A 20698-nucleotide genomic window follows, 5' to 3' on the forward strand; every position below is an offset into this window, starting at 1 on the left:
ATGTGGCCAGAGGCTACTGTGTTGAACAGTGCAGATAGGGAACATTTCCTTCCATCATCAGACAAAGTACTATTGGACAGCACTGTTTTAAATTAATGAAAATTGCTAAGAGATTTCACCAAATTTTATATCCTGAAAATTGGAGAATAGAGTGGCAAGAAATTGAAAACCTTTTCTGTTGGCATTCTTTTTTTTAATTTATTTATTTATAAATTTATTTATTTATTTATTTTTGGCTGTGTTGGGTCTTCATTGCTGCGCACGGGGTTTCTCTTGTTGCAGCGAATGGGGGTACTCTTTGTTGCGGTGCGTGGGCTTCTCATTGTGGTGGCTTTTCTTGTGGAGCACGGGCTCTAGGCGTGTGGGCTTCAGTAGTTGTGGCACGCAGGCTCAATATTTGCAGCTCACAGGCTCTAGAGCGCAGGCTCAGTAGTTGGGGCGTACGGGCTTAGTTGCTTCGTGGCATGTGGGATCTTCCCTGACCAGGGTTCGAATCCGTGTCCCCTGCATTGTCAGGCAGATTCTTAACCACTCTGCCACCAGGGAAGTCCCTCTGTTAGCATTCTTGTGTTAAATTCTCTAGTAAGAGAGAGAGGGAGATGACTTTTTAATTATGGAGTTCTTGCTCTGTTCGTATTTGATGTCAATTACAGCCAGGCCAGGCTGGGACTATTATCCCCATTTTACAGAGGAGATCAAACCTAGGGAGTATTATCCTCATTTTACAGAGGAGACCAAACCTGTAAGTGGAGCAACTATAATTTGAACCCAGGTTTGTCTGACTTTAAATAGCATACTTTTTGTTTTGGACCTCAGGAGTAGTGTTGAGTTGATCGTAATCTCCCAGTTCATTGTCACCAGTCATCAAGGACTTTTTCCCTCTCATCCACAGGCAACCATTTTAATATGTTTGATGTATCTTTTTGTTTGTTTCTGCAGAATACATACTGTAGCATCAAATTCATGATTTTTACATTTGCGTAGAGGGTATTATGTATCTAATGTGAGATTTTCCTACTCTACAATGCTGTTTGATGATTTAAGTACCCAACCTTCTTCTTTTTTGTAAATTTTGTGAGGAATTCTTTGTAAATGTTGTTAGACTTTTTGGCTTTTTGTAAATGGTGTTAGACTTTTTGCCTTGCTCAGGGAATATTGATAGGATTATTTGTCCCCGAATGATGTATATAATTCTTAAAATTTAATCCTTGAATATTTACTGAATATTTACCACAAGTCAACTACTGGCCAGGGGAGTATAGCAGTGAACAAAACAGACAAAAGTCCTTGCCTACACACAGGTTACAAAATAGATAACAAGTAAAATACATAGCATAATATTTTGAGAACCATAAATCAGGGGAAAAGGATAGAGAATGCCAGGTGTGAGTAGAGCTGTATTTTAAATAGGAAGGACAGAAAAGTCCTTGCTGAGAAATTGACATTTGGGTAAAGATTTGAAAGAGATGAAGGAACAACCCATGAAAATACTGAGGGGAAAAGCATTTCAGGCAAAGGGAACAGTGAGCATGGTAGCCCTCAGGTAGGGGTGGGGATGCACTTGATAAATTTGACCTCCTGGAAAAGAGATCTGTGTGGGTGGAAAGATGGGGTGGGGGTCCAAGAGGTAATGGGGTTAGGTCCTAGGGCCTTGCAGGATAGTAAGGGATGATGCCAGGTGCCAATCACACCTTAAAGGCCAATATGCAGTCAGTCTTAGGAATTTAAATTTGAATTTAACTGTAAAATGCAGCTCGCAAGCGACCCTAAAGCTCCTTGCATTCCAGCTTGTCCAGCATTCCTTCTCTTGTGTCTGGAATCCTCTCCTCCCCCTCATCCTTCATCTTTGATGTTTTCCCTGACCTTTTCTGTCTGTTTTATTTGCACCCGCATCCCTGTTCCTATCTCAGTCTGTACTTACAGAATGGCCATCTTATCATGTTTACTGTTTTATGCCTTCAGCCAGGAGCTCCTTAAGGATGAGGATGATGTATATAATTTTTTATGGGTTACTTTTGTTTTCTTCTTCACCAGTAGGAGGTCAGTGATTACTTCTAACAGATAGTGGTGTATGGGAGCATTGTGGTTGCTGTTTTTTTTTTAACTTGAAATTTTTATTGAGCTAATTGTAGATTCATATACAGTTGTAAGAAATAATACAGAAAAAAAGACAAAAAACGAAAAATTAAAAAAAAGAAAAAAGAAAAAAAGCAGTGCTATCCTTTTGTATACTTTATCCAGGTGCAGCTGCTTTTTATGCTTCTGATTTATATGTACGCTGGAAAGGGGGATAGACAAGCTGTTAGAATTATGTCAAGTAAGAGGGAAAGCATGAGGCATTCTCTTGTGAATGTAATAATACATGAACTTTAGCATGTGGACTTTATTTTAGTTGCCTTTTTGCTTAATTTTTTAGTATGTGTTTCAGATACCGAAGTTATTATATAACTGACTTCTGTGTAAGTGATATGATATAGTATTTCTTTTTCTTTAAGCAAATTGAATTTTTCATACAAATTCTGTTGAAAGTAATGAAATGATTTATGTGTATGCTTTGTTTTAGGTTGTTTCACGAAGAAATCCAGAGGATGTCCAGGAGGTAACATGTTTATCCATATGAAAATTTTATTTTATGTATTTGACAAAAATTTAATTAAATGCTTTATTGAGGAAACAATTATTTGTATGTCAGTTTTTGTATTTGTATGTTTATCTGGAGATTGTCTGCAATTCATTAAACAATAGCTGAAGTATCTTATTTCAGACCTATTAAATACATGTTAAGTTTCAGTAGGTGTTAAGTTATATAAATAAGAATTTCAGGAATTATAGTGCCGTTTATAATGTGATAATTTTTCTGATAACTACCACTCATAAGATTTCAGTATCAGTTAAGGGCCCCTCTTTACCTATTTCAAAATCATGATGCCTGTTTGGTTAAAAAAAAAAAAAACAAAAACAAAGTATTTGGTAACTAGTACTAATTTTAAAGATCATAATAATAAATTATGTGTTTCCGTTTACTTTCATTTTTATACTGAGTTGGCATGTTAGAAAACTGCTTTGGGTGTAGATGTTTCTTTTTAAAATTTTGTAGTTCTTTTACAGACTATTTCTCTCTTTCTGAAATAACAGCTTGTTATATTTTTGCTTAAAACTGTGGAATTCTCTATTTATAATTACTTTATCCTTGATATATATCCTTTAGGAATCCTAACTGTGAGGAGTTAGCTTTTTTTTTAACATTTTAAAATTTACTTTCATTTTGGTCCTTGCTTATTTACAGTAGGATTAGAAGAGCATATATATATATATTTTTTTTTCTTCCTACTAAAGTGTTTAAAACAGATGTTGTAAATTCGCAGTCTTGATTCTGCAAGTTATTTTTTTAATTGCATTTTAATGTCTTCAGGTGGGCTATATGCTATCTATTTAGCCACAAGCCCCACTACTCCTTACTGTACATACCTAGCTTGATTCATAGATTTAAGTTGATTGTTTGCTGCCGGTTGGTTTGAATTTGTGACACATATTTAGATAATATTTTAACTTTTATATATTACCGTTACTTGCTATATCTGATCTGATATTTGTTTTTGTCCTGTTCTTAAAAAGAGTTCAATAAAAGACACATTTTAAAATGATTTAATACTTTTTCCTTAGGGATTTTAAGATATCTCACCCCACCCCCCACCTATAGCCAGGAAGAGAATATTGTAATATTGTTATTTAGGAAGAAAAGGCTATATCTATATCTATGTCTAGATCTGTATCTATATATCTCTATCCTTTCAAAATGGCAGTGAAAATAACTTGTACCTTTGATTGATAAAGTACTGTTTTTACTTAAGTGTCAGTTGATTAGTATGAACTATTCCTTAGAATTCTATTAATTATGTTGAATTAATAGTCAATACCAGGCTATTCTGCTTTTGAAAATTTACAACTCTGTTAGAATTGAAAATGGGTTGTGTTTCTGTGCTGTAGTGATTGCTGTGCTGTAGTTTGTGATTGCTGTGCTGTAGTTTGTAGCTTGATGTTCCCCTTTTCCAGGGAGAATCCTGAACCAACCTATCCATGAACATACTCTCTGCCATTTCCTTAATCCTTTTTTGGGGAAATCTCTTTTATAATAACAACTGTTGGTGAACCATTCATCAGAAAACTCTTGTAAGTGTCCTTTAGTTAGATGATTGCATGGTCCTTTGTTAGAAATGGAATACAATTTTGAAAAGAATGTCTTCTGTCTAGCTTGCTTCTTGAAGTATAAATAACCTTGAAGTTATAGCAACATTTTTTGGTTTCCCACGTATTTCATTTAAACATTGGAATTCTTATTTAGGAGAGGAATTTTACCACCTAGAATTTGTTCCTATTTCCTTTTTTTCACTTTCTTTCTCTGTTAACAGATTCATTTAGTTATTGCTTAGAATTTAGTCATGCTTCACAAGTGCTATTGAAGATCAGTAGATGTACTGCTTGTCTAAGCAAGTATAGGGCTAATAATATGGTATCCTTATAAAAGTGGAGAAATTTGGCTCTTTTATACACACACACACACCCCCCTTGGTGCATGCTACCAGATAGCTCTGTTTTCTTCCTAAGGATGCCAAAACACTCATATGGAGTAAATAATTTAAAATTATCCAGGATAGTTTTTTCTTTTTATCTTTTAAAAATTCCCTCTAAATTTTTATTTAAGAGCAGCATGGGTGAATCTTAAGGGGGACAGCAATAGTTAATGTGGCTTCTTGTTCAGTAGATTCTCTAGAGCAGGGGTCCCCAATGCCCCGGGCCACGGACTGGTACTGATCCGTGGTCTGTTAGGAACTGGGCCGCACAGCAGGAGGTGAGTGGCAGATGAGCGAGCAAAGCTTCATCTGCCGCTCCCCATTGCTCGAGTTACTGCATGAACCCCCCCCATGCCTCCCCCTCCCTCCCCCCCCAGTCCGTGGAAAAAGTGTCTTCCACGAAACTGGTCCCTGGTGCCGAAAAGGTTGGGGACCGCTGCTCTGAACACTTGCAGAAGGTAAAGAAAAAGATGGAGATGTTGTGCCCTCCTCCCCCCACCTTTAAAAAAAAAGTAACCTATAGCTCTGTTTTTCTCTAGGTAGTAAATTTCACTGGGGAAATGTGGGAAGGGAGAATCAAAATAGAACTTTCTATGTATCATGTCAGAAATCTCTAACGTTGAAGTCATTTCATAAATAAAATAGTTTTAGAAAAGCTATTTGAGCACATTTGGAAATGTGTCAAGGGAAAGAAAAAGCTCTTCAAAAGGGAAGGAAAGAAAATCTGTAAGCAGATAGTATGGTAGTGATGTTATAGGAAAAGATGATCCAGCTAGTTTTAAATATTATATGAGAGTAAAAAGGACAAAGTTAATTGAATTGAGTGGTTTTGTAAAAGATCTAAAGTTTTTTTGGTATCGTTAAGAGAAATTATCTGAAAAGAAAGCATTTGTTTTATGTAAAAAGTATTTAAGGCAGTGTTTTTAATGAAAATTAAGCTTTTATTAAATTTGTAGTCTATTATGATTGTCACTGAACTAATATTTAATTGAGGAATTTTATTCAGAGTAACTATAATAAATAGGAAATTTCTGCAGGGTTGGTTCTGCAGAGTAATAGCTGTTAATATAACTTTTTTTTTTCCTGATAGGAAAGAATTGATTATTAGAAAAAATATGTTTTGCATGTATCTTTTGGGACTTTGTATAGTCCAGTTATAGGCATCCATACTTGCTGATGTAATGGACATGTGCTTTTGTTCACATTTACATTTTGAAGATTTCTAGAAATGTCCAAGCTCAAAAGGAGTAAGAAGAAAAGGAGGCAGTAGATGGTGACATTTTGGGGATGCTTTGATTTCCTGCCTTTTTTGAGGGTTTATATTTGCTCTTAGGTATTTCACTTCTACAGTCTTAGAGTCCAGAATAAGGAATATATGAGTGAATAAATTAGGGCATGGTGAAGAAACACAGATTCTCTAATTTTTGCTATGACAGACTATCTGCTGGTTTATATGCCATGGTATTATTATTATTATTGTGATTCAATTGTTGACTTTTGCCCTTTAAGTTACTCTGACTTTATCTGAAAATGACCCTAACTAGAATATAAATTTTTTTTTTTTTTTTTTTGCGGTACGCGGGCCTCTCACTGTTGTGGCCTCTCCTGTTGCGGAGTACAGGCTCTGGACGCGCAGGCTCAGCAGCCATGGCCCACGGGCCCAGCCGCTCCGTGGTATGTGGGATCTTCCCAGACCGGGGCACGAACCCGTATCCCCTGCATCGGCAGGCGGACTCTAGAATATAAATTTTATCTGCAGATTTAATTCTTTCCATGAGCTTCAGTCTTTTGAATAGTTCTCATTGTCTCATTTATAATGGCTTTAAGGATTGCATTTCCCTTATGTAAGATTATTGTCATGAGGACTTCGCTGGTGGCGCAGTGGTTAAGAATCCACCTGCCAGCGTAGGCACGGGTTCGAGCCCTGGTCCGGGAAGATCCCACGTGCCACAGAGCAACTAAACCCGTGTGCCACAACTACTGAGCCTGCACTCTAGAGTCCGCGAGCCACAACTACTGAGCCTGCGTGCCACAACTACTGAGCCTGCGTGCTACAACTACTGAAGCCCGTGCACCTAGAGCCCGTGCTCCGCAACAAGAGAAGCCACCTCAGTGAGAAGCCCGCGCACCGCAACGAAGGGTAGTCCCCACTCGCCACAACTAGAGAAAGCCCCCGCGTGGCAACAAAGACCTAACACAGACAAAAAAAAAAAAAAAAAAAAAAAATTACTGTCATGAGCCCACCACCCATTTCCCCCTTAAGCCCTTGGCAAGTGTGGTAGGACCATAATTTGATCTATTTAAAAAATATAAAAATAACACTATTTTCCCGTGACAAAATTATGTTAATGTATCAAAATTAGAAACTACAGAGAAGCAAGATAAGAAAATTAAAATCACTTGTAATCTCACTGTCCTGAGACCTTTTACTTTTCGAGTGTTGGTTTGGCTCTCTCAGTTAGTTCTTCTTACTCTGTCTTTTACTGGAACTGTTGATTTTCTGCTGTCAGCATTTGTCTTGTTTACTTCCATTTAAAATAAAATCTCTTCTTCCATCCAGGTGTCATGTGTCATGGCATAGCTGAGCTTCTTAAATACTTACTTTGTGCTTGGTTTCTTCTTTACTTCTGCCTGACCCCCGTCATTCAGTTGTTAGATTCCTCATCTTGTTAGAAATGCTGAGAAATGTTTTCTGAGTGATTACCACCTCTCTCCCGATGACTCCCCAGTTAATACCTCTTGTTTAGTTTTTGCTCTTGAACTCCAAACCTGTCTTTTCTATTGGACAACTCCAATTAAATGCCTCACATGCACCTAAATAAAATATGTCTAAAATTGAACTTCGTTCTTATCTCAAAACAGCGTTTTCTCCTTTGCTCTTTACCTTAGGGAATAACACTACTATTTATCTACTTGCAAAAGCCAAAATTTTAATAATTATATTTGACATCTCACTCTCCTTTTAAATACTTCATTCCCAACCACTTCTCTCTCTCTGTCTTTTTTTTTTGTTGTTGTTCTAGCTGTTATGTCCCTTCAGTGTGCCCACCTAAGTCAGTACTTTGTGTAGGTGCTCCTTCCATAATACGCTTGGGCTACTGTTTTAAGCATTTATCATGCTGTCTTGTGATGTAGTTATTGTGTTGGCTTATTCTTCCTAATTTGACAGGGAACTCTTTAAGGGAGGGACTTTGTTTCTCATTTCTTCATCCTTTGTGCCAACACAGTGCCTAGCATAAAGTAGGCTCATGAAAATATTTGTTTTGATGACTATTTTTGTTGTCAAGTAAATGAATAAAAGGAAGGATAAGGAGGAAGCAGTTTGTTTAAATTAATTCATATTATAGTCTGACTAGTCTCCTAGGATTAAAAGCAAGTCTCCTATATTAAAGCAAGACACTTAGTAATCATGGTAGAATTTTTGATAGTATGGCAGGTTTAGTGAAGAATTTCTTATATACAGGAGTAGATTTTTTGACAAGTCTCTTAAATCACACTTGGTTACCTCTTTGGCCTAAGATTTGCTTATTAGCATTACACTATTGAGTTTGTTAGAAGTGAAATAATTAGGTTTTTCAGAAGTAAAGGCCCCAATATACCAGGTAATGGAATTAAAAACTCAGTTTTACCCTATTTTGTGGCAACTGAGGGGCTGAATCAGCGACATCAAGGCCCTGTGTCAAATTCTTTTTATTAAGTGTTTTTTTCTTTCTAATTTAATCTAAATAAGTTTAGACAATAATTTAAACTAATGAAAGTAAACTTTTACATGTTGTATAATCTAAATGATTGTTATTTTGTTTTTTTGAAATATCCTAATTTTAGTGATATTCTGATCAGGATTTACCTTGCCTCCAGAAATCTTGTTACTATTTTTATTGAGGTTTATGAAATGCAAAAGTTTAGGTTAACTATTTGCTACAAAGCCATTTTTTTTCAGTGTTTTTCAGATTATTCTTTTAGGCAAGTGCTGAGTATGTTTTTTATGTTTAAAAATTGTCTAAACTACTTTGTGTTTATAAACATGCTGTTTTTGAGATGAATGTATATTTTGACATCTAACTCGTTTCCAGGGTAATAGTAATTAATGTTTGAAGAGGTTAAGTGACATTTTATGTAGTGTAAACCTTTTTTGTACCAGGTTGATATTTTTCTAGTATGAAGAAAATAGTACTTGTTTAAAATGAAATTTAAAAACCCAAACAGAACAGTTTGAGGAAGAATTGCTGCTTTATATTTTTAAATAAAATATTATTAGTTAATTTTAGACAGTTAACCATATTGGTTAGAACGTATATGTTTGCCTTTGCATGACAATTTTGAGCACTTGAATAAAAAGATTATTTGTTTTTCAGATATCTGTGGTTTCACTGTGAGTTACACATTTAATTATCTTCTCTCTTTAGATAATTGTATGGAAGAGATACAGTGACTTTAAGAAACTACACAAAGAACTATGGCAAATTCACAAAAACTTATTCCGACGTTCAGAATTGTTTCCTCCATTTGCTAAAGGAATAGTGTTTGGTAAGTGATTATTTTGAAATTGTGATTTTGAAAAGTGATGATTAGCTAATTATGTATATATACTGAACACCGAAACACTGTACCATGAAGTCAGAAGCCCCTTATTAAGATAATTCCTATCATGCCTCAAGCAATTGAAGTTGTTTTTTCATGTTCTTTTTTTTTTTTAAGATAGGAGATTCCTATTTTATTTCTCCAGTGACATATTTGCTATTGAATATAAATTAAAGGCCTGCTTGCACACCAAAGCCAAGGCCTTTAGGTGGTTCAATCAAAGAGGTAAGACCTCTGGCTGGTTCACATGAGAATCGTCCACTCCTTGGCCCAGATTTTGGGATTTTGCCAGCTTTGGATTCATCAGTAATTTCTTCAGTATCCTTAAGTGTCAGATCCTCATAGTAGTTGTCATTTATTTGAATCATTGGTGCATTTACACAGGCCCCTAAACATTCCACTTCTATAAGAGTGAAAAGTTTGTCAGGTGTAGTCTCCCCAACCTTTATTCCAAGCTTTTTCTGAGTAGTCTCCAGTATGCTGTCAGAATTTCAAAGCATGCAAGGTATAGTAGTGCAGACTTGAATATGATACTTTCAACTGGCCCTCTATTATACATTGTATAAAAAGTTGCTACTTCATATACTCTCATTGGAGGTATTTATAAAACTTTTGCAGCCTTGTTCATAGCAGAGATGGGCAGCCATCCATTATGTCTTTGGGCTAAATCCAGGACTGGAAGCACAGCTGCTGCTTTATGCCCTTCTGGGTAGTTTTTTACAATGGCCTCTATCCTCTTATAGTTTTCTGGTGTGAAATCAAATGGAGTATCTGGGTTATTCTCAGGAGTATCTCTCTGCACAAATAAGGCTCCTCCAGCTCCATTCTGCACAGTTGTCTTATGCAAATTCCTTATATGTCTTCCCCACTGGGCAGTGAGGCAGGCCGCGTGGGCCCGAGTGCCATGGAGAGGAACATGGCAGGCCAAACTGCAGACCTTTCAGGTCACCTGTTTTTTCATGTTCTTGCTGTGGTTTTGTTAACTCAGAATGCATTTACTCCTTTCTTTCATGAGAAAACAGCACCAGAACAACAACTCAAACTCTAACCGATGAAGCAAATAGAAAAACTCTGTAGGAACATGAGGTGACATTGAATTATTCTTATACAGTTGTCCCTTGGTGTCTGTGGGGGATTGGTTCCAGGACGCCCTGTGGATACCAGAATCTGTGGATGCTCAAGTCGCTTATATAAAATGGTGTTGTGTAGTCAGCCCTCTGGATCTGCAGGTTCTGCATCTATGGATTCAACCAACTGTGGATCGACACCTCATATAAGTGAAATCATACAGTATTTGTCCTTTTGTGACTGGCTCATTTCACTTAGCATAATTTCTCAAGATTCACCTATGTTGTATCAATAGCATGTGTCAAAATTTCCTTCTTGTGTCTGAATATAGTCCATTGTGTGTGTAGACACCATTTTGTTTATTTTTTCATTCATCAGTGAACACTTTGATTGCTTTTACCCTTTGGCTATTAAAAATAATACTGCTGTGAACATGGGTGTACACATATCAGTTCAATTCCTGCTTTTAATTCTTTTGGGTATATACCGAAAGTGGAATTACTGGATCATATGGTAATTTTATTTTTAATTTTCTGAGGAACCATCATATTGTTTTCCTTAGTGGCTGCTCTATTTTACATTTCCACTAGCTGTGCATAACGGTTCCAGTTTCTCTTCCTCCTTGCCAACACTTGTTATTTTCTGTTATTTTGATACTTTGGTGTTCCTTTTTTTGCCTTCGTTTTCACTTACTTAGTTTACTTTTTCTTTTTCTTTTATTTTTTGCGGTACACGGGCCTCTCACTGTTGTGGCCTCTTCCATTGCGGAGCACAGGCTCTGGACGTGCAGGCTCAGCGACCATGGCTCACGGGCCCAGCCGCTCCAGGGCACGAACCCGTGTCCCCTGCATCGGCAGGCGGACTCTCAACCACTGCGCCACCAGGAAAGCCCTTAGTTTACTTTTTTTTAATATTAAATTCTCTTTGTTAAAAAAATTCTCTTTGTTAAAATAATTGATATGTTTTTTAATCCCTTGACTGGACCTTGACCAACAGAGTACAGAATGTTATTTCTTGTTTTTTCTATAACTTTACCATAAATTTTCTTGTATGGACAGCTTTATATTCATCCTGTTATTTATTTTAAAATTAATTAATTTTTGGCTGTGTTGAGTCTTCATTGCTGCGTGCTGGCTTTCTCTAGTTGTGGCGAGTGGGGGCTACTGTTTGTTGCAGTGCACGGGTTCTCATTGTGGCGTCTTCTCTTGTTGCGGAGCACAGGCTCTAGGCATGCAGGCTTCAGTAGTTGTGGCATGTGGGCTCAATAGTTGTGGCTCACAGGTTCTAGAGCGCAGGCTTAGTAGTTGTGGAGCATGGGCTTAGTTGCTTCATGGCATGTGGGATCTTCCTGGACCAGGGCTCGAACCCATGTCCCCTGCATTGGCGGGCAGATTCTTAGCCACTGCGCCACCAGGGAAGTCCCATCCTGTTATTTTTTAAAAATCAATTTCTGCATGTGGAGTTGTAGAGTCAAAGTATATGGACGTTATTTTTCAAACTAGACAGTTTTTTTTTTCAGGTTATAAAGTACCATATGCAAATAACTCAGATGATACAGAAAACTACTTAAAATAAAAATTCAACCTTAATACCATTTCCTAGATGGTATAACATTTTAGCATAATTTTTAGACTCTGTGTGTGTGTGTCTGTGTGTGCTTGTGCTTGTGTGTACATATGAGTATGCACATGCTTCTTTACCTTTCTGTACGTTTAAACTTCAAAATTGAAGTCTTGCTAAATGTAGTCTTGAAACCTCTTTTTCATACAGTGGTATATTGTGATTGTCTTTTCGTATCAATAAAAGAATCTACATTATTAAATAGATGCATAGTATTTCAGTTTTTGTATATACCATGATTTATTAACCAACCTTTTACTCATATATTATTTTTAGCTTTTTGGTATTATAAACAACACTGCTTAATATTCTTATTTGTACACTGTAATGCAGATGTGCAATTATTTAATTAGGATAAATTCCTGGGAGCAAAATTGCTTGGTCAAAGGGTATGCATATTTCTGTGACTTTTGTTGCATATTGCATTATTGTTTTCAAATAATTTTAACATCAGTATTCTTTATACATTGGAATAACTTTAGAAGTCAAAGTAATGCAGGTATACCTAAGAAAATTGAAAAACAAAGCACAAAACAAAGCTAATAGAAGAATGTTCAATAAAAAGCAGTAGTTTCCTGGAGAGCAGCGTCAGGATCATGGTAGCATGAGATGATCCCTTCTTTCCCCTTCAGTCTATAACTAGTAAAACAACTCAACAAAGTTTCCTTTGCCTAACAGAACAGGATGCTGAAGAGATCCACACATTTTTACATCTGAAGGTGACTGGACTGAGCACATAGAGGAGGTGGAACCAGGGGAACAGTGGAGGTGGTACCTGCAACTCCAGCCCCTGGCCATGGTGACTGAGTCCACAGCCCCAGAGAATGCGGTAACAGCAGTGGAGGCAGCGCACATGACTCTGGCCTTCCAGCTGCAATGGCACCTGCAGCCACAGGGGACCATGCAGCAGGGCATGTGATCCCGCTGATGCACTGTCAAAAGTCAATGATAAGGAAAGAATTTTAAAGGCAGCCAAGGGAAAAAAGATAGTAACCTGCAAAGGTACCCCCCCATTGGGCTTTCAGCAGATTTCTTATCAGAAACTCTATTGTCTGGGAGAGAGTGTGATGACATACTCAGAATACTGAAAGATAAAAAATGTCAGCCAAGAATAGTCTATCTGGCAAAGTCGTCCTTCATATGAAGGAGAAATAAAGGCTTGCCCACACAAACAAAAGCTAAGGTAATTTATCACCATTATACCTGTCTTATAAGAAATGTTGAAAGGAGCTCTTCTACCTGAAATGGAAAGGCAAAAGTACACAAAACTTCGAGTAAGGTGATAAATAGATAGAATCAGAAAGTACAGCTCTGTGGCAGAATAGGTTGTTAAACACAATTGTGACATAAAGATTAAAGGGAAAAAAAGCATTAAAAATAACTAGCTACTTCAACTTGGTAATTAACTCACAACATAATGGATAATATGTGACAACAAAAACATAAAAGGGGAAAAAAGAAACATAAAACGGGAAGAGGGAAAGAATGGAACTGTATAGGCAAATGAAGGTATGATACTATCAGCATAAAAAGGACTATCTTATCTATGAGATGTTTTATACAAACCTTATGATAACCACAAAACAAAAAATCTAGAGCAGAAACATGAAACATAAAAAAGAGAAAACTGAGCAAAACATCACAGAAAAACACCAAACTGGGACTGCTCTGGTGTTGCAGTGGATAAGATTCTGCACTCCCAATGCATGGGGCCTGGGTTCGATCCCTGGTCAGGGAACTAGATCCCACATTCATGCCACAACTAAGGAGCCGGTGAGCTGCAACCAAATAAATAAATATTAAAAATAAAAAAATCTTAAAACCCCCCCCCCCCAAGAACACCAAACTAAAATGGCAGACACAAACACAAGAAAAAAAAACAATGAAGATAGAGAGCAACCAGAAAATGATAAATAAATGTCAGTACTAAGTCTTCATATGTCACTAATCATCCGAAATGTAAATGGATTGAATTCAATCAAAAGAAACAGTGACCAGATGGATTAAAAAATAAGACCCAACTATTTGTGGCCTCTGGGATACTCAGCTCTAAAGACAAATACAGGCTCACTGTAAAGAGATGGAAGATGATACTCCAAGCAAATGGCAGCCAAAAGAAAGCAGGTGTAGCCATACTTAGACAAAAATAGACTTCAAGTCAAAAAACTAACGAGACAAAGATGGTCATTATATAATGGTAAAGGGAACAGTCTGTCAAGAAGACATGACATTTACTAATAATATATACATCTAACATAGCACCAAAATATATAAAGCAATTATATAACAGTCGTAAAGGGAGAAACTGACAGCAACATAATAATAGTAGGGGACTTTAACACCCCACTTACATCAATGGATAGATCATCCAGACAGAAAGTCAACAAGGAAATGTTGGCCTTAAATGAAACATTAGACTAGACTTATTAAATAGACATATACAGAACATTCCATCCAAAAGCAACAGAATACACATTTTTCTCAAGTGCACATGGAGTGTTCTCAAGGATAGACCATATGTTGGGACAAATGTCAAGTCTCTTTAAGAAGACTGATCAACTACAAGAAGGCTGGAAAAGGTCACAAATATATGGAGACTAAACAACATGCTGCTGAACAGCTATTGGTCAATGAAGGAATCAAAAAAAGACATGAAAATAAGATGTACCAGAATCTGTGGGATGCAGCAAAAGCAGTTCTAAAACAGAAGTTTATAGCAGTATAGGCCTACTTCAGGAAACAAGAAGAATCTCAAATAATCTAACCTTACAGCTAAAGGAACTAGAAGAAAAGAACAAATGAAGCACAAAGTCAGTAGAAGGAAGAATGTAATAAAAATCAGAGTGGAAATAAATGAAATAAAGAATTAAATGAAAGAAAAGATCAGTGAAACTAAGAGCTGGTTCTTTGAAAAGGTAAACAAAATTGACAAACCTTTAGCTAGACTCACTAAGAAAAAAAGAGAAGGCTCAAATAAATAAAATCGGAAATGAAAGAGGTGAAGTTACACTGAAATACAAAGGATTATATAAGAGACTGATATGAACAAATATGCCAGCGAATTGGACAGCCTGTAAGAATTGGATAAGTTCTTAGATACAAGCTTTCAAGTCTGAAACATGAAGAAATATAAAATCTGAATAGACTGATTACTAGTAAAGAGATTGAAACAGTAACCAAAAACCTCCCAAAAAAAACAGAAGTCCAGGACCAGATGGCTTCACTGGTGAATTCTGTGAAACATTCGAAGAAGATTTAATACCTGTCCTTCTCAAACCCTTCCAAATATATTGAAAACAAGGGAATGGTTCTTAACACATTTTATGAGGCCAACATTACCCTGATACCAAAGCCAGATAAGGACAACACACAAAAGAGAAAATTACAGGCCAGTATCTCTGATGAGCATAGATGCAAAAATCTTCAACAAAATATTAAACAAATTGAATACAACAATACATTAAAAGGATAATACACCAAGATCAAGTGACATTCCTTCCAGGGATGCAAGGATGGTTCAGTGTCTGCAAATCAATTAACGTTCTACACCACATTAATGAAATGAAGGATAAAAATCATATGATCATTTCGATAGATGCAGAAAAAGCATTTGACAGTTTTCAATATCCATTTATGATAAAAACTTTCAATAAAATAAAATGGGTACAGAAGAAATGTACCTAAACATAAACGTGTCTAAACATAATAAAGGCCATATATGACAAACTCATAGCTACCATCATATTCAGTGGTGAAAAACTGAAAGGTATTCTTCTATCAGTGGGATCAGGATGCCTGCTGTTGCCACTCTTATTCAACATAGTATTGGAAGTCCTACCCAGAGCAGTTAGGCAAGAAAAAGAAATAAAAGCCATCCAAATGGGAAAGGAGGAAGTAAAACTGTCACTATTTGCAGATGACATGATTTTATATATAGAAACCCCTAAAGATTTCACCAAAAAACTATTAGAGATGTTAAACGAATATAGTAAATTTGCAGGGTAGGGAATAAAAGTACAAAACTCTGTTGCATTTTTATACCCTAACAATTAACTAGCAGAAAGAGAAATTAAGAAAACAGTCCCATTTGTAATCCCAACAAAAAGAATAAAATACCTAGGAATAAACTTAACCAAGGAGGTGACAGATTTGTACGCTGAGAACTGTAAGGCATTGTTGAAAGAAATTGAAGAAGACACAAAGTAATGTAAAGGTATCCCATGTTCATGGATTGGAAGAATTAACATTGTTAAAGTGTCCATATTACCTAAAGCAATCTACAGATTCAATGCGATCACTGTCAAAATCTCAACATTTTTCACAGAAATTGAACAAAAAATCCTAAAATTTGTATGGAATCACAAAAGACCCAGAACAGCCAAAATAATCCTGAGAAAAATGAACAAAGCTGGAGATATCACACTCCCTGATTTCAAATTATACTACAAAGCTGTACTAATCAAAATAGCATGTTATTGGCAGAAAACAGGCATACAGATCAATGGGACAGAATTGAGAGCCCAGAAATAAACCCAGACATATATGGATAACTAATTACAACGAAGTAGCCAAGAAAGTACAGTGGAGAAAGGAAAGTCGCTTCAATAAATGGTGTTGGGAAAAGTAGATAGACACATGCAAAAGAATGAAACTAGACCACTACTTTATACCATATACAGAAATTAACTCAAAATGGATTAAAGATTTGAATGTCAGATCTGAAAGCATAAAATTCCTAGAAGAAAGCATAGGCAGTACTCTCTTTGATACTAGTCTTAGCAATAACTTTTTGGATATGTCTCCTCAGGCAAAGGAAATAAAGGCAAAAATAAATGGGATGACATCAAACTAAAAAGCTTCAGCACAGCAAATGAAACCATTAACAGAATGAAAATACAACTTACTGAGTGGGAGAAGGTACTTGCGAATCGTATATCTGATAAAGGGTTAATATCCAAAATATATAAAGAACTCATACAACTCAACAACAAAGAAAACCAAACACCCTGATTAAAAAATGGGCAGAAAGTCTGAATAGATCTTTTTCCAAAGACATACAGATGTCCAACAGGAACATAAAAGATGTTCAACATCACTAATTATTAGGGAAATGCAAATCAAAATCACAGTTAGGTACCCCCTCATGCTCATTAGAATGGTGATTATCAAAAGTGTTGGAGAGTTCCCTTTTCTCCACACCCTCTCGAGCATTTATTGTTTCTAGATTTTTTGATGATGGCCATTCTGACTGGTGTGAGATGATATCTCATTGTAGTTTTGATTTACATTTCTCTAATGATTAATGATGTTGAGCATTCTTTCATGTGTTTGTTGGCAGTCTGTATATCTTCTTTGGAGAAATGTCTATTTAGGTCTTCTGCCCATTTTTGGATTGGGTTGTTTGTTTTTTTGTTATTGAGCTGCATGAGCTGCTTGTATATTCTGGAGATTAATCCTTTGTCGTTGCTTCATTTACAAATATTTTCTCCCATTCTGAGGGTTGTCTTTTGGTCTTGTTTATGGTTTCCTTTGCTGTGCAAAAGCTTTTAAGTTTCATTAAGTCCCATTTGTTTGTTTTTATTTCCATTTCTCTAGGAGGTGGGTCAAAAAGGATCTTACTGTGATTTATGTCAAAGAGTGTTCTTCCTGTGTTTTCCTCTAAGAGTTTGATAGTGTCTGGCCTTACATTTAGGACAATGTAGTTTTAATAGAGTCTTTTTTTCTTATACTACATAGGTAAGTCAAATTCATGCTGCATGCTAGTTTGCTAAATATTTGGACCGTGCCTTTTGTGGTAGACAGTCTCCAAGATGGCCACCTGTAATCCTCCTCTCCTGCTAGTTACACATTGGTGTCTTCTCTTCCCAGGGATTGGTCTTTGGGACCAGTAGCATAAGGAAAAGTGACAGTATGTCATTTCTGAGATTAGGTTGTAAAGGCCATGGCTTCTCTCTTGGGGATGTTCCCTCCCTCTCTCTCATTACTTGCTCTGAGGTTTACCAGCTTTCATATTGTAAGGACACTCATGCAGCCTATGACGAGGCCCCTATGGAGAGGAACAGGGGGCAACAGCCAACACCCTGCAGGCATCTGACACCTGGCACAACCATGTGAATGAACTTAGATGCAGATTCTCCAGTTCCTGTAGAACTTTGAGATGATTGCAACACTGACTGACAGCTTGACTGCAGCCTCATGAGAGACCTTGAGCTAGAACCATCCAGCCAAGCCACTTTTGGATTCCTAACTATCCGAGGTTGTGTGAGATACTAATGTTTATTGTTGTAGGCTGCTAAGTTTGGGGGTAGTTTGTTACATAACAATGACTACTTAATAGATTTTTTTTTTTTTAACCTGTAAGTAGAGTGCTGTTATGACAAAAACCAAAAAATGTGGAGAGTGGCTTTGGAATGAGCCATGGGCTTTGAGGAGAGTGTGAGGGCCTGAAGTGTCCTGAAGAAGCTATTCATAGAAGCCTCACGGTCGTTGATAAGACTGCAGGTGAGGGTTTGCAGGAAAATCAGGTAACTGTTACTGGAAATTAGAGGAAGGTAGTGGATCCTTCTTATGTAGTTGCAGAAAGTCTAGCCACATGGTTGCATACAGTTATTTGGAAAGTAGAAAATGTACCAAAGAAGAGGGTAATGTAGCTAAGGAGATTTCCAACCAGAGTGTTTATAAGTATGGTGTGGTTTCTTCTTGCTGCTTTTAGTAAAATGTGAGAGGAGAGAGAAATTAAAGGAAGGATTGTTTTTGTGGTGGCTTAAAACAATAGAACTTTATTTTCTTGCAGTTCTGGGGGCCAGAAGTCTGAAATAAGTATCTTTGGGCAGAAATCAAGGCGTCAGCAGGGCCTAGAGCCTCTAGGGAAGAATATGTTCCTTGCCTCTTTCAGTTTTTGGTGACTGGGTGTGTTCCTTGGCTTGTGCCAGCATCATGTCAGTCTTCAAAGCCCTCATCTTCAAACCCCTGTCTGCTTCATCTTCATATTGCCTTCTCTGTGAAATCTCTCTCTGTTTCTCTCTTATAAGAACATTTGTGATGGCATTTAGTGCCCACCCTGATAATTCAGGATAATCTCAAGATCCTTAATCAAAAGTGCAAAGACTCTTTGTCCAAATAACATATCATCTACAAGTTCCAGGAATTTGGACCTGGTATCTTTGGGGTCATTTTTTAGACTATCGCATATATTCACCTTCCTCCCTCCCTCCATGTCTCCATCCCTCTCTCCCTTCCTTCTTCCTTCCTTTCTTCCAAAACTTTTAAGATCATGAATATATCCTGCTCTTCTACAAAATTGCCTCTTAGATTTAGCATCCATTGATTCTTGCATGAACCAATGTTTGCATGATGGCTACAAAATAATGATTTTTCCAGTTCCAGCACCCCTTCCACATTAATGATTATCCTCCCTTCTCACTTTATCTGTGTATCTTTGTTAACTATTCTTCTTTTTACTTGTATCTGTTTATCTGTCTATACAGCTATATGTCTGTGTATTGTATCTGTCTGTATATTTATCCATCTATCCATTATTTATTTGGACACATATACCTATTTTTTTCCCCTAATAGTTTAGAATTCATTAATGTACTTAATTATTTTGATGCTCAAATTGTCCTAGTTTTGACCAGTAGGAGACCTTTTACTCTGGCTTTTCTGTCCTTGTAACTTCTTCCTATCAAATTTTTTCTTTTAAAGTACTTCTTACTTTTAGGCATAAGAAGATGTTCATTGCTCATCTTGAATTTATTATGCTCCAGCCCTGGAATCAGCCGTCTTTTCACAGAGCCCTGGTTGCTTTTTGTGGGGAATGATTTTAGAAACTATGTTAGTTATCAATTTATTGCATTTTAGCTCCAAATCAACCTTTTATTGCCTTATTGGACCTACTGTTCCAACTGGCATGTATAAACTTAATCTGCAGAGGGTGTTGGAGGGACCCTGCGGGAGATAGGGTTTGGGTGTACTTCTATTCCTGCTTGCTGTGTTGCCAGTGGCATGTGCGTGTGTGGGCTGCCCAGTGTGCTCATCCTCTAGCAAATTTTGTTGCCAGTTCCTATCTGGGGCTTCCTGCCTTCCACCCTTGGCCTGCTGACACCACAGCAAAATTTCTTGTTTGTCAGTTCCAGCCTGCAGTTCTTGCGCACCGACTTTGGCCCTCCTACTATGGAACAGGTGTGGCTCGGGCAGCTCAGCTAACTCCTCTTACCCAGTGTGCTGCAGCCACAGTCTCCATGAGATCTGAAGTCCAGCCTTGGGGACGAGGCGCCCCTTACAAGTACTGCCTTTGGTTTTCTCTCTCCACCCTAGGATATTCCTTATAGTTCTCTTTTATTTCTTCTTAGTAGTTAATCTTGTGTAAATAGTTAATAATTCTTTGTAAGACTTTTCCTGTTCAAATTGTTGTGTGGATTCCATTTTTTTGGCTGGACTCTGGCTGCCACAGAGACAAAGAGACAACTGCCTGGGCAGTAGATAAGCTCATGGTAGCTTGCTTTTAGGCTCTTTCAGCTGCTATAGTTGGGAAACACAATGCATTTATGTACATACATATTACAATGCATACATAATACATACTTCCATTCATATACAAACCTGCATATATACATGTATATGTACACATATATTTTTATATTCACGTACATGTACATATTTCAGAGTTGTTTATGATAGCTTTTGCCAAACAAATTTTTACATGTTCAGTTCTATTCTTTTTTTTTTTTTTTGCGGTATGCAGGCCTTTCACTGTCGTGGCCTCTCCCATTGCGGAGCACAGGCTCCGGACGCGCAGGCTCAGCGGCCATGGCTCATGGGCCTAGCCTCTCCGCGGCATGTGGGATCCTCCCGACTGG

The 20698-nt window shown here is 37.1% G+C and overlaps 1 protein-coding gene and 1 pseudogene across 5 annotated transcripts in view; one reads left to right on the plus strand and one right to left on the minus strand.

Annotated features, from left to right (window-relative positions):
• Positions 1–20698, plus strand: part of RPS6KC1 (ribosomal protein S6 kinase C1) — a 224560-nt gene that overhangs the window by 17152 nt on the left and 186710 nt on the right. For 3 of the 4 annotated variants that reach the window (XM_079905424.1, XM_079905429.1, XM_079905425.1), the window contains exons 2-3: positions 2564–2599; positions 8978–9098. In XM_079905424.1, coding sequence (XP_079761550.1) covers positions 2564–2599; positions 8978–9098 — 157 coding nt within the window. Of the gene's footprint in view, positions 1–2563; positions 2600–4158; positions 4171–8977; positions 9099–20698 lie in introns of those variants that run through there. The other variant, XM_079905426.1, reaches the window with a different exon arrangement.
• On the minus strand, positions 9110–10070 carry LOC307177943 (NADH dehydrogenase [ubiquinone] flavoprotein 2, mitochondrial-like; annotated as a pseudogene). Its single transcript has one exon. The product of its transcript is annotated as an NADH dehydrogenase [ubiquinone] flavoprotein 2, mitochondrial-like (transcript).

Source organism: Stenella coeruleoalba, assembly GCF_951394435.1.
Source record: "Stenella coeruleoalba genome assembly, chromosome: 1".
Classification (NCBI taxonomy): Eukaryota; Metazoa; Chordata; class Mammalia; order Artiodactyla; family Delphinidae; genus Stenella; species Stenella coeruleoalba.